The 26,027-nt window shown below is 52.8% G+C and overlaps 1 protein-coding gene across 2 annotated transcripts in view; it reads left to right on the plus strand.

Annotated features, from left to right (window-relative positions):
* Positions 1-6,201: 6,201 nt before the first annotated feature.
* SRL (sarcalumenin) overlaps positions 6,202-26,027 on the plus strand; it is a 39,806-nt gene continuing 19,980 nt past the window's right edge. For both annotated transcript variants that reach the window (XM_005599007.4, XM_001499431.6), the window contains exon 1: positions 6,202-6,500. In XM_005599007.4, coding sequence (XP_005599064.1) covers positions 6,440-6,500 — 61 coding nt within the window. In that variant the 5' untranslated portion in view covers positions 6,202-6,439. The remainder of the gene's footprint in view (positions 6,501-26,027) is intronic.

Below are 26,027 nucleotides of genomic sequence, written 5' to 3' on the forward strand. Positions count from 1 at the left end.
GCTGTCCCACCCTGAATGCCTGGTCTCTGCTGGAAGCCGTGAAGGGGTGGGCTGCTCACTCCCTCATCACCCAACCTGTTCCTCTGCTGGGAGCCTAAGTCTGAAAATTCTTCCTTACTCTGAGGTAAACTGTGGCTCCATATAGCCCTCACCCATGAAATCCAGCTCTGGCCTCTGGAACCACACAGAACACGCCGAACATTTCCTTCATGCGGCAACGCTCTAGCAATTGAGACATAGCTCTCAGGTCCTCTGTGTTAGTCTGCTCCGGCTGCCGTAACACATACCGTAGACTGGGGGACTTAACCAACAGAGATTTATTTCCTCGCAGTTCTGGAGGCTAGAAGACCCAGATCAAGGTCCATGAGGGTTGGTTTCTGGTGAGAGCTCTTTTCCTGGCTTGTAGACGGCTGCCTTCTCACAGCTGCCTCATGTGGCCTTTCCCTGGTGAGTCCACACAGAGGGAGAGAGCAGCTCTCTCTGGTGTCTCTTCTTCTAAGGACACTAATCCTATTGGATCAGGGCCCCACCCTTATAACCTACTTGAACCTTAATTACTTCCCTACTCCAACTACAGCCACACAGGGCGTTGGGGCTTCCATATATGAATTTGGGGGGACACGTGCATTCAATCCATAACATCCTCCAGGTAAACATTAGTGACCATGGCATTGACTCACTGTTCTGGGGACCTCAACTTATTCGACAGGAGAAAGTTTCCTAGGCATATACTGCTTTCCCCTGCTAAGAAACTCCTCTTCTCCCACGTCCCCTGAGACAGACGGCTTCTAGGCTCCGATCTCCAGTAACCCCTCTGCCCAGGGCACCTTCCAGGCTCTGAACCCCCAGCTGAAGCAGCCGGATATAGGAAAACCCAAGTTTGTAAAGCACTGATACGGGCGATCCTTTACTAAAGGACTTTACAAAGTAATTCACCAAATGATTTCTCTAGAATCTGGGCAGGGACCTGCAAGGTACAGCCTGAATCTCTTCCATACCCGTTTTTATAAAGATTTATTGGGACACATCGTGTCCATTTGTTTCTGTTCTCTGTGGCTGCTTTTGTACAATGAAGGCAGGGTTGGAGTTGCCTGTGGCTGCAAAGCCTGAATTCTTTACCCCCTGGCCCTTTGCGGGAGGAGCTGGCCCATCCCCGCTCAGGGATCAGAAGTGGGGCCACAGTAGCCAGTGTACACAGTTATTCTCCTGTATCTCTCCTCTTGTCCTCACACACACTTCCTCCCCATTATCCGAGGAATGACACCCAGGAGGGGCTTGGCAGCTTCCGAAAACTGTGGTGAGGACCCTTAGGCTGAGCGCTCTGGCAGCTTCTGTCTACAGGCTGAGCTGGGGAAAGGGCAGGCCCTTGGTCTCGGAAGGTGGTGGTGATGTGCAATGAACTAGCGTGAAGCTTTCAAGGCTGAGTTCTGTTTAAGGATCTATGACCTGAGAGTTTATCTTGAGCTGAGTCCACCTTCCTTTTTAATCTCTCTTGTTTTTCAAGAAGGATGTCTTTTTTATTCTTCAGTTTTTTAAAATTGTGGTAAAAAAAAAATATATATATATATATATAACATAAAATTTACCATTTTAACCATTTTTCATGTACAAGTCAGTGGCGTCAAGTACATTCACAGTGTTGTGCAACCATCACCACTGTCCATCTCCAGAACTTTGTCAACATTCCAAATAGAAACTTTGTCCCCATTTATCAGTAACTCCCATGTCCCCTTCCCCCTGGCCCCTGGCAACCGCCATTCCACATTCTGTCTCTGAATCTGCCTGTTCTGGGGACCGCATATAAACATTTGTCTGCTACGGGCTGAGCTGTGCGCCACCCAAGTTCATATGTTGGAATCCTGACTCCCAGTGCCTCGAATGTGACTGTGTTTGGAGATAGGGTCCTCACAGAGGTAATTAAGGTAAAAGGAGGTCATATTGGTGGGCCCTAATCTGATATGACTGGTGTCCACATGAGAAGAGGAGGTTAGGGCACAGATAACACGGATCGAGAGAGGATCATGTGAGGACACTGGGAGAGGACGGCCGTCTGCAAGCCATGGAGAGAGGCCTCAAGAAGCCAACCCTGCTGACGCCTTGATCTTGGACCTCCAGCCTCCAGAACTGTGAGGACATAAGTTTCTGTTGTTTAAGCCCCCAGTCTGTGGTTTATGGCAGCCCTGGCAAACCAGTGCATGGTCTTTTTGTGACTGGCTTATTTCACTTAGCATGACATTTCCAAGGTTCTTCCATGTCGTAGCGTGTGTCAGAATTTCATTTTTTATGGCTGAATAATGCTCCGTTGTATGGATAGACCACATTTAGTTTATCTCTTCCTTTGCCGGTGGACACTTGGGTTGTTTCTACCTTTTGACTGTTTGGAATAATGCTGCGATGAACTTGGGTGTGCCAGGATCTGAGCCCAGACAGCGCGTCTTTCACTCAAATGCGGTTAACCCTCCAGCAGTGCTGGGTTCACCCTCGCCTTCCCACCCGCATTGGGGTCCTGTGGCTTTGTCTGACCCTTCAGCCCGAGCCCTTTCTCTGTCCCCCACGCCACCCCACAGCCCTCCACCCGCTTCCCTGACATGTGAACTCCTCTCTTCCCTGATGGCGTTCACTTGGACTGAGGAGAAGAGTCACAGGTTTGTGAGTCAGACAGATCCGGGTTCAAATTCAGGCAACTCGGGTCCTGGTTGGTGATGCTGGACGAGGTACTTCGGCTCTCTGGGCCCCAGGCTCCTCGCTGTGAATGGTGGCGCGCCCTGCTCTGGTTACGTGTGAGCCCCTGGCCCAGAGAGCACGCTTCCCTCACTCTAACTCCTTTCCTCTCCCAAGACCAAGTGCCGCCTCCTCCGCTCACAGCGAGACCCTCTCCCCAGCTGTGAACCTGGATCGGAAGACGCCAGATTGCTGTGTCAGTCAGGGTTCTCCCGAGAAACAGAGCCATAGGATGTCCATGAATAGAGAGAGACTGTGGGGCCTGAACAGTTGGAAATCCACGGGGAAGCCGGCGGCTGGAAATGCCAGCAAGAGTGAAGGTTGCAGTCTGGAGTCTGAAGGAGAATTCTTTCCTCCTCAGGGACCTCAGTCTGTGCTCTTAAGGCCTTCGACTGATTGGATGAGGCCCACCCACATTATGGAGGGTGATCTGCTTTACTCAAATCTGCTGATTTAAATTCTAAGAATATCTAAAAATAGCTTTACAGAAATATCCAGACTGATGTTTGACCAAACAGCTGAGCACCATAGCCCAGTCAAATTGACACATAAGGGGCCGGCCCAGTGGCATAGTGGTTAAGTGTGCATGTTCTGCTTTGGTGGCCTGGGGTTCACCAGTTCGGATCCCGGTTGCGGACATGGCACCACTTGGCACACCATGCTGTGGTAGGTCTCCCACATATAAAGTAGAGGAAGATGGGCATGGATGTTAGCTCAGGGCCAGTCTTCCTCAGCAAAAAGAAGAGGATTGGGAGCAGTTAGCTCAGGGCTAATCTTCCTCAAAAAAAAAAATTGACACATAAAATTAATCATTATAATTGGTAACATGTCAATTCTAATCAGACTGATCTATAGATTCATTGTAATCCCAATTAAAATCTAAGAAGGTTTTTTTTTTTAAGATTTTATTTTTCCTTTTTCTCTCCAAAGCCCCCAGCACATAGTTGTATATTTTTAGTTATGGGTCCTTCTAGTTGTGGCATGTGGGATGCCACCTCAGCATGGCTTGACGAGCGGTGCCATGTCCGCGCCCAGGATCCGAACTGGCGAAACCCTGGGCCACCAAAGTGGAGTGCATGAACTTAACCACTTGGCATGGGGTCAGCCTCTAAGAAGGATTTAAAAAAAATAATTGCTAGGCTGATTCCAAAATTTGTATGGAAGTGCAAAAGGACTAAAGAGTCAAAACAACTTTGAAAAAGATCAAAGTTGGAGGATTCACATTACCCAATTTCACAACTTATTAGGAAGCCACAGGGATCAAGACAGTGGTATTAGTGAAAGGACAGACTCATAGATCAATGGAACAGAATAGTCTAGAATAGTCCAGAAATAGATTCACACATATATGGTCAATTGATTTTCAAAAAAAGGTACAAAGGCAATTCCATGGAGAAAGGATAGTTTTTTCACCAAATGGTTCTGGAACAACTGGATATTTGTATGCAAAAATCTAAACTTTGGGGGCCAGCCCAGTGGTGCATCGGTTAAGTTTGCATGTTCTGCTTCGGCGGCCTGGGGTTCACTGGTTCGGATCCTGGGTGCAGACCTATACACTGTTTGTCAAGCCATGCTGTGGTAGGTGTCCCACATGTAAAGTAGAGGAAGATGGACACGGATGTTAGCTCAGGGCCAGTCTTCCTCAGCAAAAAGAGGAGGATGGGCAGCAGATGTTAGCTCAGGGCTAATCTTCCTCAAAAAAAAAAAAAATCTAAACTTTGGTCCATATCTTTGAACATATTAAAAAAATAGCACAAAGTGGATCATAGATCTAGAAGTAAAACCTAAAACAATTACGCTTCTAGAAGAAAACATAGGAAAAAAATCTTTGTGACCTTGGGTTAGACGAAGAGTTTTTAGGTATGACACCAAAAGCATAATTCATAAAAGAACAATTGATAAATTGAACTTGGTAAAGATTAAGAGTTCCTCTTTGAAAGACACTTAAGTGAATGAAAAGACAAACCACAGACTGAGAAAAAATATTTACTAATCATATATCCGATACAGGGCTTGCCTCCAGTATATATAAAGAACTCTCAAAATCCAATCAACCTGTGAAAAATGGGCAAAAGATTTGAACAGACACTTCATCAAGGACACACCAGAGAAGTGGATGACAAATATGCACATAGAAACATGCTCAATATCTTGAGTCACTAGGAAAATGCACATTAAGACTACAATGCGCTATCACTACACACCCGTAAGAATGTCTAGAATTTAAAAGACTGTACCAAGTGTTGGTGAGGAAGTGCGGGAGCTGCTGGTGGGAATGTAAAATGGCACAGTCACCTTAGAAAAAAGTTAAACAGACACCCACAGCTATACCCCTCCTAGGTATTTACCCAGGAGAAGTGGAGGCGTCCGTCCGTAAATTGAGTTGTATACGAATGTTCATAGCGGCTTTACTGTAACAGCCAAAGCTGGGAACAACCCAGATGTCCCTCAGTAAGGGAATGATAGCAAGCTGTGGTCTCTCTGTGCAGTGGAATCCTACTCGCTAAGAAGAAGTGAAGTGTTGATATACACTACAACATGAATGAACCTCAAAATAATTAGGCTGAGTGAAAGAAGCCAGATAAAAAAGAGCACATACGGGCTGATTCCATTTATATCAAAATCTAGACAATGCAAACGCTGTGCAGTGACAGAAAGCAGATCAGCGGTTGCCTGGAAAGGGGTAGGAGGGAGGGACTCCAAACGGACATGAGGAGAATTTGGGCATGAGGAATCTGCTCATCATTTTGATTGTGGTTACATACATATGTCACAATGTATCAAATTGTACACTTTGATGTGCGTGGTTTGCTAATGTCTATTATACTCAATAAAACTGGTTTAAATGGAAAGCCCGAAGAAGATGCCTAACTGACTTAGTTCCTTTCCTCCAAGGCCAACTGCAACCCCCTTGGTGACACTCTCCCCCCCGCCAGACAAGCCAGTGTCTGCTCTCCCTCAGCTTCGTCGTACTGGCTCTCAGGGGCTGTCACGTGCCCTTAGGAAAATTGCATCAAATAGCACATTGCAGAGGGGACAGGAGGTTCTGGAACCCCTGTGCCACTGGAAATGGATCTCTGTCCCTCCACCCTCTGACTTACATCACAGCATCACGTGTCCCTAGCTCCCCTTTTTCCCTGTCAGCATTCTTTCTCTTCCAGAAGCCCGGGAAGGTTAAGCTCCTAGCCATCGACCTCAAAGGTCAGATGTCAGTTTTCCTTAACTAACCATTAAGCCCTTACCCTCCTGACCTTCGGGCAGGGGCTAAAACGCTTGTCAGTGGCTCTCAAATAGGATCTCTCTCGCTTTGCCCTCCAGCTCCTTTATTCAGGAAGCTGAAGCATGTCAAAGTCATTGACCTGCCCGAGACTTTTGATCAAGTTAACGCAAAGAATGGGAAGACTCAGGTTCCTGACTCCTAGACCGAACCCTAGGGCCACCCCACTTTTCCTCCGCTACCCCCCGCCTGTGACCCATGTCACATGACCCCAGGGTGGCCAGGGGAGAGAATCCAGCCAGTGCCCTGCCTTCCGGGGCCTGGTGGCTGGCACCGCACGCAGCAGCACAGCGAGCCTCGGTGCAGCCTCAAGGGTTTGCACCGCTTCCCCATCACGTCCGCCCAGTTGCCCTAGTGACTGTGTGACCCTTCTCCCCCGCCCTGCTGCCACCGGCCCTATAAATAGAGGCAAGGAGCAGCTGGGCTCTCTTGGCAGTCACCATGAGGGCGCTGGTCCTGCTCTGCTGCTTTGTGGCGTCGCTCCTGCTCCCAGGACAAGCAGGTATGACCCCCACCCCTGCCGGCCAGCCGGACTGCAACTTCCATGCGCCCCCAAGGTTTTATGTTTACTGGGGGTGGGGGCGAGGCGGCTAGGGTGGTAGATGGAGGATGAGGCCTCTGTGATTCCTGGGTCCCATGGCAAACCTTTACTCCTGGCTGGTCTCACGGTCTCTCCATTCTCGTCTCCCTGGGGCCCAGGAGAGGGAACTGGGAACAGAGAGAAGCAGAGTGCAGCTAGGGGGCTCTCAGGGAGGCCAGAGGAAGTGGAAGCAGTGAACAGAGAGGTGCTGGCGGGCGTGAGGCCTGAGCAGGGGGCTGGAGGGGAGGTGTGGCCTTAGGTGCTGAGGAAGAGGACCCCAGAAGTCAAGACTGGAGGAGCCTCCTGGATGGACAAAAGAACTAGATCTTGGAGCTGGAGGGGCCCCTGGAGGTCGTTGAGTTGACCCTCCAACCTGGAGGAGATGGGGCAGGAGCCTGCCTGGCTTGGCATCATGGAGGACAGGGGGACACAGTGGGCAGGGTTGGGGCTCGTTTGGGGAACTGAATAGAGTGAGGGTCAGTTCGGGATGGCATTGGAGATGCATTTGGGGACTGGGCTGGAAACAGAATTGGACGCAGAGTTCAGAAGAGAAACGGGCCCATTCTGGAGTAGCATGTGGCGAGGCTGGGGGCTTCGTTAGAAGGGGGCTGGGACCTGCGTGCCATGGTTTTCCTTTGACATCTCAGCACTTCGTGTGGCAGAGGCGGTGGCTTGGGTTACAGCGTGGGGGTTATTTATAGGCATGGAGGGGATACCAGAGCATTTTGCCACCTCTCTGTTCCAGAGACTCCTGGGGCTGGGTTCCCCTTGGCAATGCTTGGGGGGTGCTCTGGGGACCCCCAGGAATCCAGGCCCCCCGCTTTGTCTTTTCATGACTTGGCAGTATTCATCTGCACAGGGGACCATGGGGGCCAGAGCCCCAGTCTGTTGGATCTTTGAGGTTCGGTATTTTGAGGTCCCAGCCCCAGCATGGAGAGCAGATGGCGGGCAGGAGCAGAAGCCGTTCCCTCAAGAGGGTGGGAGACCAAGGTGGGGGGCTCTGGCCTCCATGTGCTGCTGGGCCCTGCCCTTGTCTGCCCTTGAGTTAATTTGGGCTCTGCGGGGCTGCAGTGGCTGGAGTGGCAAGGATTCCAAGCGGCTGTCAGGTGGCTAAGTATGGAAACAGCCACGTAATTGGATCCTGAGCCCCAAGCCACTGCCACCCTCTCCCTTTGCAGCCCCTCCCCTGTTCTGCCCAGCCCCAGCTGCCACCTCCCTCACTTCCACACAGCATGCCCAGGAACTTTTAGCCTTTTAGGGACATCCTTTATCTTTCCTCCCAGCAAGGGAACCGGACCTCTGGAATGTTCCACAGGCCTCGCTGGGGGATCTTGCTGTGGGGAAAGGAGGCAGGCAGGCACCTTGTGCAAAGATCCTCTCTTTGCAAGCTCTTTCCTTCCTGGTCTCTGCGGTGCACCCCTGGCCTGGCTTCCAGGGAGGGTTGTCCGCCAGTGTGCAGAGTTCCCTCCTTTTCTCACCCTGCTCACTGCCTGGGCTCTTATCCTGGGGTGGTTTATCAAGACTCCAGTTGTAGATTGTATACCCAGAAAGATGGCTTCTTCCTGCACCCACTGGCAGATTCAACCATAAAGCTGGCTTTCCCCTACCCCCATAAGGACACTCTTTCCTGCTGGTTGACTTTCCCCTAGAATTGTGCCACCTGGTAAACGCCACCTGGTCCAAAGGCAGCAGCTTTGCTCCTGAACTTCCTGCCCCACTGCTGGATCCTCATTTCCATCCCGGTTGCTTGCCCGTCGCTGTGTGGCAGGCAGGCAGGCAGGCAGGCAGGCATTCTCCTTAACCCCTGCCCCGTTCCTGCTTCCTGGAGGTGGAGGGGGCCCCTATAGAGCTGCTCTTCCTTCTTTTGTCTGCCCTCTGGACTGAGGTGATGGGCTCCACAGCCTCCCCTTTCGTCCCCTAGTGAGGGACCAAGTGATCCTCCTGATGCCAGGACACAGATGGAGCCGCCAGGCCCCAGTCACCAGACATCTCCACCCCCTGGCCCGCTGCCCCCAGTCCTTTGTAACCACCAGGGTCTTCCTGTTTGTCTTGGAGACCTGGCCTGTGACAGGCCTGCTCAGGGTCAGGGAAAGCAGCTTTGAGATGGTTTCCTCAGTCTCCTCATGGTCCAGGTGAGGGAGTGAAAGCCAGAAGAATGAAGAGACGTGTTCAAGGTCAGACAGTGAGTTAGTAACAGGCATGCCCAGCCCAGGGGGAGTCTCACCCCACCTGGGAGTTCCTGTGCATCCCTGGCCGCTGGCTGACAGGCCTCCCTGGACCCTGGAGCGCCCCGCTGCCTGTCTGGGCATGTGAGGCAGCGGTGGAGGGGCTACTGTGGGTAGCCGCTGCAGGAAGCAGGGCAAGAATGATGCTTTGATCCTTTGCGTCCTCGGAGAGTGGGGTGGGGTGGGAGGGCCAGAAGGCATTTCTTTGGGTTTAAGCCATTGGTGTTTGTTAGGCTGAATTTGGGACATCTTTGCTTCTTGTTTTCCACTTGATGCAACCCTGGGGAAAGACAGGGTTCCGAGTCTGTTCATCTTTCCTCCTCCAGCCCTGCCCTGGTTTGTAGACTTGCAAGTCTGCTCTGGCCCCAACCCTGCTGACCCAATGGCGAGAGGTTGGCACGCCAGGGCTTACCCGCCCACCCTTCCCTGAGAGACGAGGGTGAATGGTGACCGCCCTTCGCAACCCCCTCCTCACCCACCCCAGGCTGGTTATTTCAGGAAAGAGGCCCGTGTTCATGATTCCTCAACAGGGCAGCTGGGGTTCCCCATGGGGAGGGCTGCTGAGAGAAGGTCGTGAGCTCAGGGATCCTGGGGAGAGAGCAGACCCCGGAAGCCTTTCCAGCCCCCTGCAAGCGCTGTCTCAGCTCATTCCTGACCCCTAGCTCAGCGCAGCTGGACGAGCCTGTGGGGAGCAGCTAGTCCACAATTCTCACGTTGAGTGTGAAGTGCAAGTGTGGGATTTGCTAATGGATGCATCCTCCCGGGTGTGGCCAGGGTCTGGGTGCTGTGCCTCCTGGTCTGGAACAAGGGTCGTGGCTTGGGGAGTGGGAAAGGGTGGGAAGCTGCTGCTGTGGGAAGCTGGGCTTGCCTCTCTCCTGGGCCCCTTCCCTACCCCAAATCCAAATCCAGACCTACTCACTGCACAACCTTACGTGTCCGTATCTCTTGAGTGTGCAAAGCCCTTTCGTTCAAACACCTTGCCACGTTTCCTCATTCATTAATTCATCATCCCAGATTTATTTTGTACCTGCTATCTTTTTTTTTTTTTGGAGGAAGATTAGCCCTGAGCTAACTACTGCCAGTCCTCCTCTTTTTGCTGAGGAAGCCTGGCTCTGAGCTAACATCCGTGCCCATCTTCCTCTAGTTTATACGTGGGACGCCTACCACAGCATGGCTGCCAAGCAGTGCCATGTCCGCACCCGGGATCCGAACCAGCGGACCCCGGGCCGCCGAGAAGCGGAACGTGCGAACTTAACCGCTGTGCCACGGGGCCGGCCCCTGTACCTGCTATCTTTTAAGTCTGGTACTGGGGGAATTCAGATGGGCATCTTGTCCCTGACGTACTTATAGTCCAGGAGGGGAGAGAGGGCATCTTTCACCTTGAGGCTGTACATGTGCAAATAAGATGCACATGTCCTGGGGAGGTACAGGTGAAGTGAGGTGGGATGGAGGGAAGTGGGAGATGATTTTTAACTGAGTGGATCAGGAAATCTTTTACAGATGAGGGAACATTTGACCTGGACCTTGAAGACAGTGGGATTCAGACTTGAAAAGATGGAAGGGAGAGAGTTCTGTGTAAAGGAACAGGATAAGTAGATTCATGGTGTCGGGGAAGATGGGAACATGAATCGTGAAAGGACCTGCTATTCTGCCTGTGATTAGGGTGGGCAGCGTGCAGTGGGGGTCGTAGGCATTCTGTCTGGAAGGCTCGGTTGGGGCTGAGGTGTGAAGGGCTGAGGATGAGGACTTTGCTGTCTAGGCAGAGGGTAACCACTGAGGGCTTTGGAAAAATCCCCCTGGCAGTTGTTTGTAGGGAGGAGTAGAATGAGGGGAGACTGATTAGACAACCATGTCAGAAATGCTGGTAAGAGGGTGTGAACTCGGGCGACTGAGTGTGGATGGAGAGGGGGCAGACCCGGCAGAGAGCTGGGTAGGATCTACTGGACTACCAACGCGGCAAGCCAGGGCGGGGAAGAAGCCCTCGTGGGTTTACTGTAGGTCATCGGAGACATGATCTTGCCAGAAAAGGAAACCAGGAACGTAAAAGAACAGATTAAAAAGTTCGATTTGGGTCATCACGAATTCCAGGTATCGGTGGGACATCTGGGTGGAGATTTTAGTTAGAAAGGCAGGGTTGGCATTTAGGAGGAAAGTCAGGTCTAGGGATCCAGAAATGAGATTCCTTTGGGGAAAGATGAGGGTGAGGGTGTGAGATTGCAAGGGAGCTGTAGATTTGGGGAGTGGGAAGAAGAGGAGGATAAGTGGGTTTCAGCAAGATGGGAAGACATCCAGGAAGAGACAGTGACCTGGAAGTCCAGGGACGGGAGGCCTTCTAGATGGGGTGGTCAACAGGATTAAACACCGCAGAGAGGCTGAGGGGGATGAGGCGTGGGTCTGACACCCACGAGGTCACTGACAGATGGAGGCGCTTGCGCGTGTTTTGTGAGGAGGCGGACAGCGAGACTTTTAACATTGAATTTGGAGGGAGAAAGGACCTCAAGAGTAAGGGGGAGGGTACAGAGGCAGAGAATTTTCTTTCTAATGTTGGAGAAGACTAAGTGTTTATGGGCCGATGGAGAGGGTCCTGATGGAGAGGGACAGATTGACAAATGCAAGGGGAGAGGAGGTGAGCGAGACATCAGATGCTTGAGGAGGGTAGACAGGGTCTGAGGTGGGTCTTAGGGGACACATGCCATGGCATTGCAGAGACCTCAGAGGGACACTGCACATTCGAGGTAAACTCAGTGGCCCCAGTGCCAGCCAGATTGCTAATCTAGGAAGTGTGGCTCCTGGGCGTCTACACTGGGGATCGCTCTGGAGGGCTGCAGAGGGGAAGGAACCAGGGTGATCTTCCCAAGAAGCCGGGAAGGTGGGAAGGGAGGCCAGTTGCCCCAAGTTGTATGGTAGCGAACAGCAGGGCCAAGTCCGGAGCCTGGTCTCCAGGGCTGGAGAAAGACTGGACAGAGCCTGGAAGAGATGAGGCCAGGAGATGAAGTCAGTGAATCAGCATGTTAGTCACAGCCAGTGTGAGTGTCTCGCTGTTGGTGAGCCAGCCCCCTCAACCCGATGCTGTAGAGAAGAGGGCAAAATCCGACCCCATGCTCCCCCGTCCGAGGTGTTCATTCAGACAGGAAAAGTGCTTGTTTGGACTCCTTCAGGATTGGTGACTTCAGTGGACGTTGGCACAGAGGCACATGGCCCAAGTTTCCCAGATACTGACCTCGGTTCTCGTTTTCCCTTGTGGAACAGAGACAGGCCCAGGCTCAGGTTCCCTCTGGGGTGTTTTCCTGGCTGTGAGCCCTCAGGCCCCACACCCCGACCCTGTGGCCCATTGGTGGGGCTCATTTTGGGATGAGGAGGCTGAGAGAGAGGAGCGAGTTGATGGGCTGGCTTGTGTTCTCTCACGATCTGCTCTGGGAGTCCAGGCCCCTCAGAGACCCCTCACCTCCCTTCTCAGGGACCTTCCAGGACTTGGAGCTAGCAATCTGTCTTCAGATTCCCACATCCACCCCATGGGGCTCTTTTCTCCCTCTTGGTGGCTTCCTTCCCTCCCCCTACACTGGCCCTGCTCTGTCCCCCCTACTGAGACACACGATCAGCAAAGGCTCTGAAACTCATTCCAAAAAGGGCCAATGGCTCAACACTTGGACTGTCACTTTCTCAAATCACTTTTTGTTTTAAAGGAGTCAGAATATTTTAGCTCAAGAAATGCATCTCTAATGCGGAATTTCCCATTGCTTTTGTGGGCAGGGTCTTATCCAAAGTCCCTAAATCACAGCATTGAGGCAGTAAATAATCCACTGGTTCTGAGCACAGAGGGGTTGACCTAGAGAGTGAGGCTTCCTCCCCCTGGTCCTGAAGGAGGGAGGGAGGGAGTGAGTGAGTGAATGAATGAATGAACTGGAGCCATGGTGGGCATGGCTGTAGGACTGCCGAGCTGGACTTGCCTAGTGCTCTGGAGGCCCCGTCCTCTCTGTTCACCCCCGGCCCTGGAGTCCTTAGCAGGAGGCGAGGGGGCTTGCATAATTCAGCAAATGCGAGGGGTCAGATTTAGCTGAGTTTCTGGAGACATCCATTTCCTGGTCTATGTCGCCTGTGCTGTTGTCTTTCTCTGGGGTCAGAGAAGTCCTGTTCCGTTTACTTTTAGCCTCATCCCTCTCCAGCCCTGAAGGTGGTTTTGCTCACAGTCAAGGTCCCAGGGCCCTATCCACCCCAGGGACATGCCTGCTGCAGGTCACTTCCTCGTCCTCCCTCACAGAGGGCTCCGGAGCAGCCTTTCCTGAGCTGCCCAGTCTCAGGGTGGGGGACTTGGGTGGCAGAACTGGCTTCTCCCGGAGCGGAGAGAGGGCTGCCCCGTGGTGCCCTGCTGCTGGGAGTGCCCAGGGGCCCAGTTCTGAAGAAGACCATGAAACCATGGTGCCAGTGGGCAGGTCCTGCCTGGCACCGTCCCAGGAGCCTGTCTTTCCTGGGATCATGTTATCAGGACCCGGGAAAGCATAGTCACCATTGCTTCATCCAGCTCCAAATCCTGGGGCCCAGAAGGATTACAGGTGGGACGTGGGCCCATCTGAGTTGGCTCCCCAGGCTCATTGCAAAGGTGTTAAGAGATGAAAAGAGGCTTTCTCCTTTGACCCTTGGGTGGACCCCCTACGAGGGTGCTTGTCCTTCACAACCTTGAGAGCCTGGAAGCCTCTAATCCTCTGTCAGCTCAGAATGAGTACGGGCCTTGTGGCCAGTTCTGGGGAGAAGGAGGGCTCAGCAGAGTCCCAAAGAGATGGGAGATGCAGCCGTCCCTGGGGAGCCCACCTTGGGTCAGGAAACTGGGATGGACTCATGGTTAGGGGTGAGGGGCAGGATGTGAATAGCAAGAAGCATGAGGGTGAACACGAATTCTGACACTGCAGGACCTTGGAGAGGGAAGAGGGGCTGGTTAATCTCACAAGGTGTGAGCTCGACAGGAGACGTGAGGAAGGTGAGGCAGATGTGTGTCGCCCTCTGAAGGGCCCAGCTCTCCAGCCTGAGGCCAGGCTGTGCCCCTTGCAAGGTCCTGGCCGGCCATACTGTGCAGGTGGGACTGGGCTATGTCTCTGCCCCTGGAGCTGACCTTCTATTTGGGGAGATGACACACACTGAAAAAAAATGTAGCTGACAGCCCCAGCAGCTCTGGTTGGGGATGAGAGGAGGGCTGGAAGATGGGCCTCATGGATGGGCAGGGTTCCAGCCAGACTGGGAGTAAGGGGACGACCACTGGGCTGTCAGCCCCAAGTGACCACTGTGCATTGTTTAATTTGCTCACCGCTGCGTCACCAATGCTCAGCATAGCGCTTGACTCATTGAAGGTACTCAAAGTCTGATGAATGAATAGATGATCCGTGCAGGTGGAGGTGGAAGAGCATCTGAAGACAGTGATCAAAGCCAGGAGCAGGAAGCTCAGAGCATTGCACTGGCAGGGACAGGATGAGACTGGCTCTGGCTAGAATGTGGGGCGCCTGTTCAGGGGAGATCAGACCACCCTGATGGGTTGGGACCGATTGCAAAGGGCCTTGAATGCCGAGGCAAGTGGCTCTTTCCCTAAGCCCTCAGCTACTCTAGCCTGTTCCCCTTCTGGCTAGCCCCTCCCCCTTTTCCTCCTTCTCAGATATTTTTGGATCCTTCTAGAGCAGGGACTGCATTCTGAGCTCAAACAGGTGCAGGCAAAGTCTGGCCTGGAGTTCTGGGCCTGTAGGAAGTGGGTTGTGTTGGGAGCTCAGCCTGGAACCAGGCCAGGGGAGAACCCTGGGGTTTGGGAGCCCCCTCCCTCCCTTCCCTACTGAGTCACTGCCAGAACCGTGGCCCCTGGTTCTCCTCCAAGTGGCCATTGGGTTAGGACCTCGGCCAGCCCAGTTGTCTCCCATAGAATTTTCCCTAGATGGCAATAGGTAAAGAGTCGATGTAACTGTTGTCTGGAAAACTACATTTCTGATGTGCATGGCATTTCCACAGCTGCCTGCCCTGCACACCTGCACCCCCTAGACAAGCTTCTAGCCCCTTCGTGGGCTGCTCCACTTTCCGTGCATTCCCTCCTCCCTTTATTCTAAGTGTCAGGTAGTGGAAGATCACCTATCTCCCTAGCTTATCCCAGGAGGTCACGACACCAGGAATGTCCCTGGGACCTGGGAAGGGGTCTTGAAATTAGGGAGAGTCACAGCACTCGCCGTGGCTTGGGACAGCCCACCCTGGGCTCATGCTCCCGGCAGAATGAACTTGGGTACAAGCTCTGACAGTAATACAAGTCCGGTGGCGAGTCCACCTCTCTCTCTTGCCTCGGTTTCCTTTCTGAATTGGTAGTTAGGCCAGCAGCCTCCCCACCAAGACCCTCTCACCCGAGCCTGCCCATGTGAGGAGGAGCGCAGTCCACCTGCGCACCAGGACTCGAGGACACAGCAAGTGCTGGCTTTGTCATTCGCCACCAAGCCCCTTACCAGTTTTGCACCTGTTTGTTGGCCTGTTAAAAGGGATAATAATACTTTGCCCTGTTTACAGCATGGGGTTGTTATGTGACTAAAATAAGAAAATGGCTATCGGATGCTTAAAATGTTTTTGATATCAGATACTTTTTAGGTTAAAGGACTATGACAATAATTATAGGTTATCACTGCTGTCACTGTGCCTGCGGCTTGACATCTGCCACTGGTTTCCTCAAATATCATGAAACACGAACAACTGGGGGCCCATCAGCATATCTTCTCCTTCTCAGGACGGTTAATATCCTTGGGATTTTCTGTCCTCAAAGAGCTTGCAAACCAGGAGGGGAGTCAGTCCCGGCTCATGATATGGGTAGGACTCCATAAAAGGCAGATGTAATCAGGGGCTAAAAATAAGCAGCCGAGGTGCAGAGGAAGGGGGAGCAGCGTTGGGGCGGGGATGGGGCCTCGGCTGAGGAAGGTGTGACCAGCTTAGTCAGGAAGAGTTCTGGGGCCACGCTCAGGTGTGGGTTCCCGGGGCTGCTGTCACAAATGACCACCCCTGGGTGGCTGAAGACAGCGAATGGATTCTCTCACAGAACTTGATTCTGGAGGCCGGAACTCTGAAATAAGGTGTCAGCTCTGCCTTCCAGCTTCTCAGAGACCCCGGCAATCCTTGGCGTTCCTTGGCTTGCAGACGCATCTCTCCGATCTCTGCCTCTGTCCTCATGTGCCTTTCTCCCTGTGTGTCTATGTCTCCTCCTCTTATAAGGACACTAATCTTTGGATTTAAGGCCCACCCTAATCCAGTATGACCTCATCTTAACTAGTTACATCTGCACAGACCCTGTTTCCAAATAATATCAACTTCTGAGGTTCTGGGTGGACTGGAATTTTGGGGGACACTCTTCGCCCCCCACGGTTCCTTCGCCTTGGACCCCGGCTTTTGAGCAGTTGCTGGTTCTGAGCGTCTAGTTCTGGTCTCTTTCCTAGGTGGCAGTCATCTCCTGGGCACCAATGGCACCTGTTTGCTCGGTCCTCTTTCTGGCCCCACGGCCCACGCGATTGCCCCGGTGGCTAATTTGGAGCTTTGCTGACACACCCAGGGCAAGTGTGCTGAATGAATTGAGGGACAGCTGGTCGGGGGCAGGGAATTCCGGGAGCACCTGCCCAGCCTAGTGGTGGTGGTGGGGAGGACAGTGGGCAGAGTTTTCCAGTCCCTGGTGGGTGTGCTCAGGTGCAGAGCGAGTTGGAGTTGGCAGGTGCTGAGGGCAGGGGGCCTGGTTCCCGGCTGGTGGTGTGATGGAGAAAGTAGTGGGCTGAGAACCCAGAAACTAGGGCCTGGCATGCCGTGGGACCTTAGGCTCAGTTCTCCCACCTAAGTGCCCACGTCCAGCCCTCACAGTCTCCTGCCCTGGGCACAGCGGGAGAGTGAGCAGGACCTGGAGGCCCCCTTCTAACCCCCTGCAGAAGCCACTTGGAAAAAGAACTTCAGGGTGAATCCTCTGCCAACGTTGACGAGAGGTTCGCATCTTGGCATCTCTGCCTTTCCTCGCTCTCCTGGCCAGCAGGAGGGGCACGCAACTGGAAGGGTGGGTATCTGGGCCTCCTAATGGCAGAATGAGGGGTCCCCAGCCTGGAGTCTGGTGTGTCGGGGCAGTTCTGGAAGCTGGTGGCTCTGGCTCTGTTGCCTTCTCCATGGTTTGTTCTGGTTCTGGAGGAAAGCAGGGGTGGGAGACAGTTCTTCGGGGGTTCTAGCCTTTCCAGAAATGCTCACCAGTGAATCCAGTCTGCACCCCTTAACCTTGTGTTGCGAGCTCTCCTCTGTCTGGCTTGTCCCACACTCCTGATCATGGCCTCTGATCCTGCACACACTTGATTTGGCTCCTGCAACATCTGACCCCAAATGCCTCCCACCGCCTCAGGAGCTCCCACGATAAGCCCCTGGGGTCGACATCCCCAGTCAGGGCTGAGACTCTGCTGCCAAGAGGCAAGTTCTCCCTTCCTGCCTGCCAACCTCCCTCTTCAATTAGATGCTATGTCTTTAAGGGGAGGGTCTTAAATTCAGGAATCCAGTTCATGGTTATCACAGCAACCTTCTGAGCTGGTGAGGCAGCCACTCTTAAAACAGTATGATTACAAAAAAATAGGCTTGGGCAAGTTAAGTGACTCAGCCTGTGGATACTACTCTGGTTATGAATCCTGGTCCTAAATCTCCTCTTTTCTGGAACTCTCAGCCACTGAGTTGAGGGAAGGCCTTACCTTTTGCCACCATAATCCATCCATCCGTCATCCATCCACCCATTCATCCATCCACCCATCCGTCCATCTACCCATCATCCATCGTCCATCCACCCATCCATCCATCATCCATCATCCATCCATCGATCCATCCATCCATCGATCCATCCATCCATCCATCATCCATCCACCCATCCATCATCCATCCATCCATCCATCCACCATCCGTCCATCCATCCATCCACCATCCATCCATCCACCATCCGTCCATCCATCCATTCACCATCCATCCATCCATCCATCCATCCATCCATCATCCATCCATCCATCCATCATCCATCCATCTGTCCATTCATCCATTGCCTATTCTAGGTGCTGAGATACAAAATCTCTGACAGACAAGAAACTAGATAAGTAAGTTATACAGTTTAGCAATGTTTATAGGTGCAATGGAGAAAGAGAGTAGGGAAGGGAGGGGGAAGGCTGGTTGGGAAACAGGTGACCAGGGAAGGCCTTGGAGAAAGGGTGATAAGGAGCCAAGACTTAGGGCAGGAAAGGAGAGAGCAGGTGGTTATGTGAGGAGAACATTCCCACAGAAAGCACAGCAAGCTCAGTGAGGCAGGAGAGCAAAGCCCGTGTGGAGATGGGGTAAAAAGGGAGGCCTGACTTGAAGGGTGTCAGCCCCCAGGCCACCATGGGATGTGGCCTCTCATCTACTGAGATGGGAGCCAGCGAGGGTGTGTGCAGGGGGAGAGCGTGCTTGGAGAACAGACTGGGCGTGGGGCTCAGGGAGGGGCTGTTCCACACTCCAGGTGGGAGGTGACAGCTCCTGGGCCAGGGAGCTGAGGGAGTTGGGGAAGAAAGGCTTAGACTGCAGATGGATTTTGATGGTAGACAACAGGTTTAACTAAGGTTTTAGAGAAAGAAAAGAATTGAAGGCACTTCATCTTTTTTTTTCCTGGGGAATATTTGCCCCGAGCTAACATCTGTTGCCAATCTTCCTCTTGTTTTACGTGAGCCACTGTCAAAGCACGCCCACTGACAGACAAGTGGTGTGGTTCCACGCCTGGGAACCGAACCCAGGCCACTGAAGTGGAGTGCACTAAATTTTAACCACTAGGCCATCGGGGCAGGCCCTATATATATATTTTTAACCAGCTTTATTGAGATATAATTCACCTACTGTACAATTTGCCCATTTAAAGTGTACAATTCAATAGTTTTTTTTTAAAAAGATTGGCACCTGAGCTAACAACTGTTGCCAATCTTTTTTTTTTTTCTCCCCACATCCCCTCAGTACATAGTTGTATATACTTTTTTTAGTTGTGGGTCCTCCTACTTGTGGCATGTGGGATGCTGCCTCAACCTGGCCTGATGAGTGAGGCCATGTCCGCACCCAGGATCTGAGCCGGCGAAACCCTGGGCCACTCAAGTGGAGTGTGGGAACTTACCCACTCGGCCATGGGGCCGGCCCCACAATTCAATAGTTTTTACTGTATAGTAGTTCCCCGTTATCCACAGTTTTGCTTTCCACTGTTTCAGTTATCCGAGGGCAACCGTGGTCGGAAAATATTAGATGGAAGATTCCAGAGATAAATAATTCATAAGTTTTAGATTGTGCCTCTCTCTGAGTAGCGTGATGAACTCTTGCACCATCCTGGTCCATCCCTCCTGGGACATGAATCACCCCTTTGTCCAGTGTCTCCTTAGTGGACACGCTACCACCCGTTAGTCACATAAGGGCCGTTCAGGGTCATCAGATCGACTATCAGTGTCTCAGCACTTACTGTCAAGTCCCCCTTATTGTACTTGATAACAGCCCAAATTGCAGAGCTAGTGATGCTGGCAATTTGGGTATGCCAGAGAGAGCCACAAGGTGCTCCCTTTGAGTGAAAAGGTGAAAGTTCCCGACTTAATAAGGAAAGAAGCAAAATCATATGCTGAGATTGCTAAGAGCTAAAGTAACTTTCACTAGAGTGTATTATTATCATTGTCCTACTTTATTATTAGATATTGTTGTTAATCTCTTACCGAGCCTAATTTATAAATTAAACTTCATCATAGGTATGTGTATATAGGAGAAAACATAGTGTATGTGGGGTTCGGTACTATCCGTGGGGACAGGCATCCACTGGGCGTCTTGGAACACATCCCCCATGGATAAAAGGAGAGACTACTGTATTCACAGATATGTGTAACTATCAGCACAGTCCGTTTTAGAACATTTTTCATCACATCAAAAGAAAGCCGGAGGCCCACCTGCTGGTGCAGCAGTTAAATGCGCACATTCCACTTCAGCAGCCCCAGGCTTGCTAGTTTGGATCCTGGGTGTGTACATGGCACCGCTTGGCACACCATGCTGTGGTAGGCATCCCACACATAAAGTAGAGGAAGATGGGCACGGATGTTAGCTCAGGGCCAGTCTTCCTCAGCAAAAAGAGGAGGATGGGCAGCAGATGTTAGCTCAGGGCTAATCTTCCTCAGAAAAAAAAGAAAGCTGGTACCCATCAACAGTCACTCCCCATTCCCACCTCCCATCCTAATCTGCTTTCTGCCTCTGTGGATTTCCCTATTCTGGACTTTCATATAACGGAATCATACAATGTGTGGTCTTTGGTGTCTGGCTTCTTTCACTGAGCATCATGTCTTCAAGGTTCATCCATGTTGTAGCATGTGTCAGTCCTCGATTCCTTTTTATGGTTGAGTAATATTCCGTTGTGTGGATAGACCATGTTTTGTTTATTTGTTCATCTATTGGTGGACATTTGGGCTGTCTCCACCTTTGGCTATTGTGGATAATGCTGCTGTGAACATCAGTGTATATGTTCCTATGTGGACATATGTTTTGGGGAGATTTTGTCTTTTTTTTTAAGATTTTTATTTTTCCTTTTTGTCCCCAAAGCCCCTGGTACATAGTTGTATATTTTAGTTATGGGTCCTTCTAGTTGTGGCATGTAGGACGCCACCTCAGCGTGGCTTGATGAGTGGTGCCATGTCTGCGACATTGGATCCAAACTGGTGAAACCCTGGGCTGCCAAAGCAGAGCATGCAAACTTAACCACTCAGCCATGGGGCTGGCCCAGATTTTGTCTTAACATTAGAAATACTTGTTGCTGGCCCTGTGGCCGAGTGGTTAAGTTCACGCGCTCTGCTTCAGTGGCCCCGGGTTTCATGGGTTTGGATCTTAGACGCAGACATGGCACCGCTATCAAGCCACGCTGAGGTGGCGTCCCACATAGCAGAGGCAGAAGGACCTACACACAACCAGAATATACAACTATGTACTGGGGGGGCTTTTGGGAGAAGAAGAAAAAAGGAAAAGAGGGAAGATTGGCAACAGGTGTTAGCTCAAGTGCCAATCTTTAAAAAAAGTTTGGGAAGAAATACCTTATACTTTTCGAGTACTAGCCAGCTTTCAGAATTCCATTGCATATCTTTTGAGCCTCCTGCTACCTGGCACACAGTAGGTGCTCCATCCATAGCAGTGGAATGAGGGCACAACCAACCTGGAGGTGGGCAGGGCGGGTATTTTTCTTTTCCATTTTATTACTGATGAAACAGACAGAGAACAGTTCAAATACTTGCTCAAGGTCCCCCTGCTGATTAGGGGAGCAAACTCAGGCTCCTGACTCTCTCCTCTCCCTCCCCCAGAGTCACAGGATCCCCAGTGCTGCTCCTTGAACGGGGCAGCTCTGCCTGACAACCAGGGTCCATCCCCTGAGTGGGTTCTGTGAGGGCCTCCCACCACCAGCTGCTCCTGCCTCTCTGTGCTCTCCTCCTGGGAATCTGCCCTGACAGGGAAGCAAGGCCAGCTAGACTCCAGACCCATGGTGTCCTAGAGCTGAGGGGCATCAGCCCCTGTGGCCTTGGAGATGGACCATAGTCTGGGACAGGGTGCCAGGGGCAGGCCTGGTACAGCCTCCTATGGGCAGGTTTTGCCCTTTGCAACAAGTAGCTTCCTGGGAAGATGGCTATAGGTTGACTCCCATGGTCAAGACCCAAGGGTAGTGATTCTCAGATACTAATGTGAGTAGGAATCACCTCGGTGCTTGTTAAAGAGGCAACCTTGAGGCCCCCTGCCCACCCTGAGTGTGATTCAGGGGGTCTGAGGAGTGGGCCCAGGAATGGAAGTTTTAGCTAAGCTCCTCCGTGATCCTTTAGCAAATGGCCTTGAGCTGCACCTTGAGCAGGGCTGACTCGGGGAGGAGGCTTGTTCCTGTCAGGTGCTCTCAGGGCGTCCAGCAGATGTTTCCGGGCAGGGATGTCTGCCAGGCCCCATGCTGGACACCTGCGACCCCACTGGGAACAAGCCGTGGGTGCTGGCCTCAGGGAGCTTACCATCCACGGGGACACAGGTTAAAAAAAAAGCCTGTCGTGTAGGGTGACAGGTGCTGTGGGAATGAGGAGAGAACACTTTAGTATTGAGGGGCCAGGCCTCAAGCTGAGATGTGAAGTGTGAGCGGACAGTAGCCAGGGCCGGCGGTGGGGGAGGAGAGGGACAATGGGGTTGACCCTCAAGGAGATTGATTGGAAATCCACGAGGACCGAAAACGGTTTCTTAAAGAATTTGGCGTGTGAGTCTTGATGCTCAATGCTTCTCAGGCCCTCTGGGAACGGGAGGAGGTACTGGGCCTGCTTCTTGCCCCGGAGGAGATGACAGCCTGGAAGGGAAGCTGGAACAGACACCCCCTTCCCTGTCACAGTCACACAGGCGGGGGGCAGGGACACTTGGCTCAGGGTCAATGGTGTGGACACTGAGTCAGTTGAGGTCAGCAAGGGGACCCACGTGGCCTGGCGTGGTGAGGACCGGAAGGTGTCATGGAGGCAGTGGGTCATGGGCTGGTGAGAGGAACAGGTGAGGCAGGGTCTGTGGAGAAGTGAGAGGGTGTCCAGGCAGGCAGTTGGGAGGGGTGGGAATTGGGAGACAGATTATGGGTTGGATTCTATCTCCCCAAAAGATATATTGAGGTGCTAACTCCCAGGACCTCAGAATGTGACCTCACTCGGCAACAGGGTGGTTGCAGACATAGTTAATCTGACTGGTGTCCTTGGAAGGAAAGGAAGAGAGGCACAGGATAGAGGCAGAGGGAGAGGCCGTGTGTGATGGAGGCGGAGACTGGAGAGGCGCAGCCACAAGCCAAGGATTGCCGGGAGCCACCAGAACCTGGAAGAGGCAGGAAGGAGCCCCCAAGAGGCTTCAGAGGGAACACGGCCCTGCCGACCCCTTGATTTTGGACCTCTGGACTCCAGAACTGTGAGAGAACCCATTCTATTGCTTTGAGCCCCCAGGTGTGGTGCTTTGTTACATCAGCCACAGGAAACGAACACAAGCCCAGTTCAGGCTGTGTGCAGGATCTGGGGCCCTTGTCCAGCTCGGGGTGGGACCCTTTGGGCAGGCAGCCTGCTGGAGCTCCTCAGATGCGGCCTGGTGGAGGCTGCTGAGGCCCTCGGCACTGACCAGGGAGGGTCACCCTGGGGACAGCGAGTGCGGAATGTACACTTGCTCTGGCCCCACCCTCCGCCCTGCCCTTGGCTCTGACCTTGCCCTCTCCAGGGGAGCCCCGTGAGAACTAAGGAGTAGATGGCAGGAGGTAATAGCCTATGGCTCCCAGGTGGCAACAGCGTCTGGTTTCAGTATTTGAAGAGACGCGACGGAGAGTCCAGCCCCTTGGTGACACTAAATCCACCTGAGAAGGAAGCTGCTCTGGGCTTTAATTCCCTGTAATGATTCCTCCCTAGGGGTGGGGATGTCCAGAGAGGGAGCCCGAGGGAGGGCTTAGAGGCTTGGCCTGTAGGAGGGACAGAGCCACCACTCACCTGGAAAAGCGTGGCTCATGTGTCTGAGGTTCAGGGGTCTGGGCCACTTGGGGATATAAACCAGGAGCAAGTCTGCTCCCAGGGAAGACATGAGATTTCTAGAACATTCCATCTTAGAGTGCCCTGGGTGTTCTAGACGTCTTTGCCTGTGGCGTTCCAAGCTGTGGACTGATAATGGAAGGTGATGGATGGGTTTGCTCGAAGGCCTTGGGAGTTCGTGCAGTTCACGGGGCAGCAGATGGGAATGCAATCTTCTCTCCTTTCTCTCATGACCCAGACTCTGGACGGCACTTCTGGTCCAGTCTTGTGGCCTCTGCCATCCTGAACTCAGATAGCTAAGAGCTGACCTCACGCAGCTCTTGTGGAACCAACTGTCCTTTGTCTCGTGGCAATGGGGACAGCGAGCCCCTCCCTGCATTCTCCTCCTGGTGACACCAGAGAACCGCAGATTAAGGGCAAGTGCAGGGCTGGGCCGGGTGCTGGTGACCTCTGGGAGCTTAACCCTCACCCCAGTCCTTCCCTAAATCTCCACACAGAGCTGTGTGGAGACCCAGCCTGGCATCAGAGCCCTTGGCTTGCACTCATTGGGAGGCCATATTTTGTAGGAACAGCTAGGGGGATGGATGGGTGGTCCCAGGAAGGCTGAGTCCCAGGGAGTAGGCAAGACATGGCCATGAAAGGGTTAAGAAAGGTCAGAGAGGGCTGGCCCGGTGGTGTAGTGGTTAAGTTCATATGCTCTGCTTTGGTGGCCTTGGGGTTCATGGGTTCAGATCCTGGGCATGGACCTACACACCATTCATCAAGCCATGCTGTGGCGGCATCCCACATACAAAATAGAGGAAGATTGGCATGTTAGCTCAGCAACAAGCTTCCTCACCAAAAAAAGAAAGAAATGTCAGAGAGGAGAGGAAGTCAGGTCTGTTTCAGGCTGAACCCTGAGTGAAAGACCAGGGCAAGGGGTCAGAGACCTTGTGTTCATGCCCAGCTTTGCCCCCAGCTCACTAGGTGACTCCAGCAATTTCTCTTCCTTCTCTGGGCCTCAGACTCCTCCTTTCTGAATGAAAGAGTTGGGCTAGTTAGTTTCTAAGTTTCCTTCCAGTTCTACAAGTCTCTACCGGAAAAACACCCACGAGGCCAAGTAAGAAGATGAGATTCGGGGTCCTGAACAGAAGGAGCAGAAGTGCCCTGCTGCAAATTTGCTGAAGCCCTTTGGGAGAGAAAGTGGAAAGATCTGGAGTCTTGGCATCTAGAAGCAGTTTTTCTGGAAGGATCTATGGGCTGGGGCACACAGGGTGCAGTATTTGTGTCTAATTGCTTCCCCAGCTTCTGCCCTTGGCTTGACCTTCCTGCGTACTCTCCTCTGAGCAGACCTGGGATGGGCGGCTTCTCTGGGCTTCTTGGCAGGTGGGGGTGAGAGCTGCTAAGGACCCCTCAGTGCTGAGCAGGTATGTGGGGAGGCTTGGCACCACCAACGGGAGCAAGGCTGCTGGCAGTGAAGGAGGCGCAGGGCCCCTGTGGGCACGCAGGCCCGTGTGGCAGGCCCTCCAAACCAGGAAACCTCAGCTCTGATTTCAGACAAGCAGGACGAGCAGAGCGCCCTCAAGTGGGAGCTACAGCCACTCTCGCTGTCTCTGGCAGTCAAAGCCACGTTCTCAAGGCCTGAGGCGTGTCTGAGGGGTTTATTGTTGCTCCCTGTACTCGCTTACAAGGTCGAGGCTGGCCTGGAGAATGGCCTCTCTGATTGGGTTGCCATTTCTGAGAACCGTGAAGGGCCCTCAGGGGCTCTGCCCCCAGACAGGGCCTGTCACTCATTCTCAGACAGACATGCCCTGACGAGTAGGTCTGTTTAGATGTCCCCTGAGTGTGAGTTTCGTTGGGAGCGAAGTGCAGAGTCACCTCACTTCAATGGGGATGGGAGGAGTCTGGGATGGTGGAGGGGAGAGGGGAAGCCACACGTGGCCTCGGAAGTGACCCTGGAAGTTTCTGGGTGAGTCAGGCCTGACTGGAAGTGGGAGTCAGTGACAGCAGGAATTACTCGGGGCTCGGCAGGACCAGGCCTGGGCCCCAGGAGTGTTGATAGCTACTGCCCATTCCTGTCCCAGGCCAGCTGGAACCTCCTGGAGAGAGCAAGGCTACCCGTAAGGTGTCCGTGACTCCTTGAATGAGCTGCTTCTGGCAGGCAGATGGGAAGAAGGAGCCCCGGGCAGAAGGAGCTCTCTTGGCTCGCTGACTGACCCCCCAGAAACAGAGGGTCGGAAGGAGTGGAGGGAAGGTGGGCCAGCTCCACTCCTGTCCCAAACTGGTTCTGCTTTTGCCCACTCGGGGAACTTGAGATTTGGCCTGGCATCTTTGCTCTTCTAGGAAGTTATTGTTGTCATACCTGACATTTGTAGAATGCTTTTAAACATCATCTGATGTTTAAAATATTCTGAAGGGGTTGGCAAAGCAGGTATTATCTGCATTATATGGATGAATGGAGCTGGGTGCAGGGGAGTGAGGAGTGTTCCCCGGTCACCTTGCAGGTTAGGAAGACACTAAGGAGCAGAGCCCAGCTCTTCTGACTTCCAGCCGCATCCAGAGAGACCGGCTGGCTCTGGGTCATGTGGCAAAGGAAAGGCCTGGGACGTGGTCCTGACCCAAGCTGGGGAAGGTGTCACATCCATTTCCTGAGCTCGGGAATCGAGCAGACTTCCTCCCTCCCATGATGGCTCTGACCTGAACCC

This window comes from Equus caballus, chromosome 13 (genome assembly GCF_041296265.1).
Source record: "Equus caballus isolate H_3958 breed thoroughbred chromosome 13, TB-T2T, whole genome shotgun sequence".
Classification (NCBI taxonomy): domain Eukaryota; kingdom Metazoa; phylum Chordata; class Mammalia; order Perissodactyla; family Equidae; genus Equus; species Equus caballus.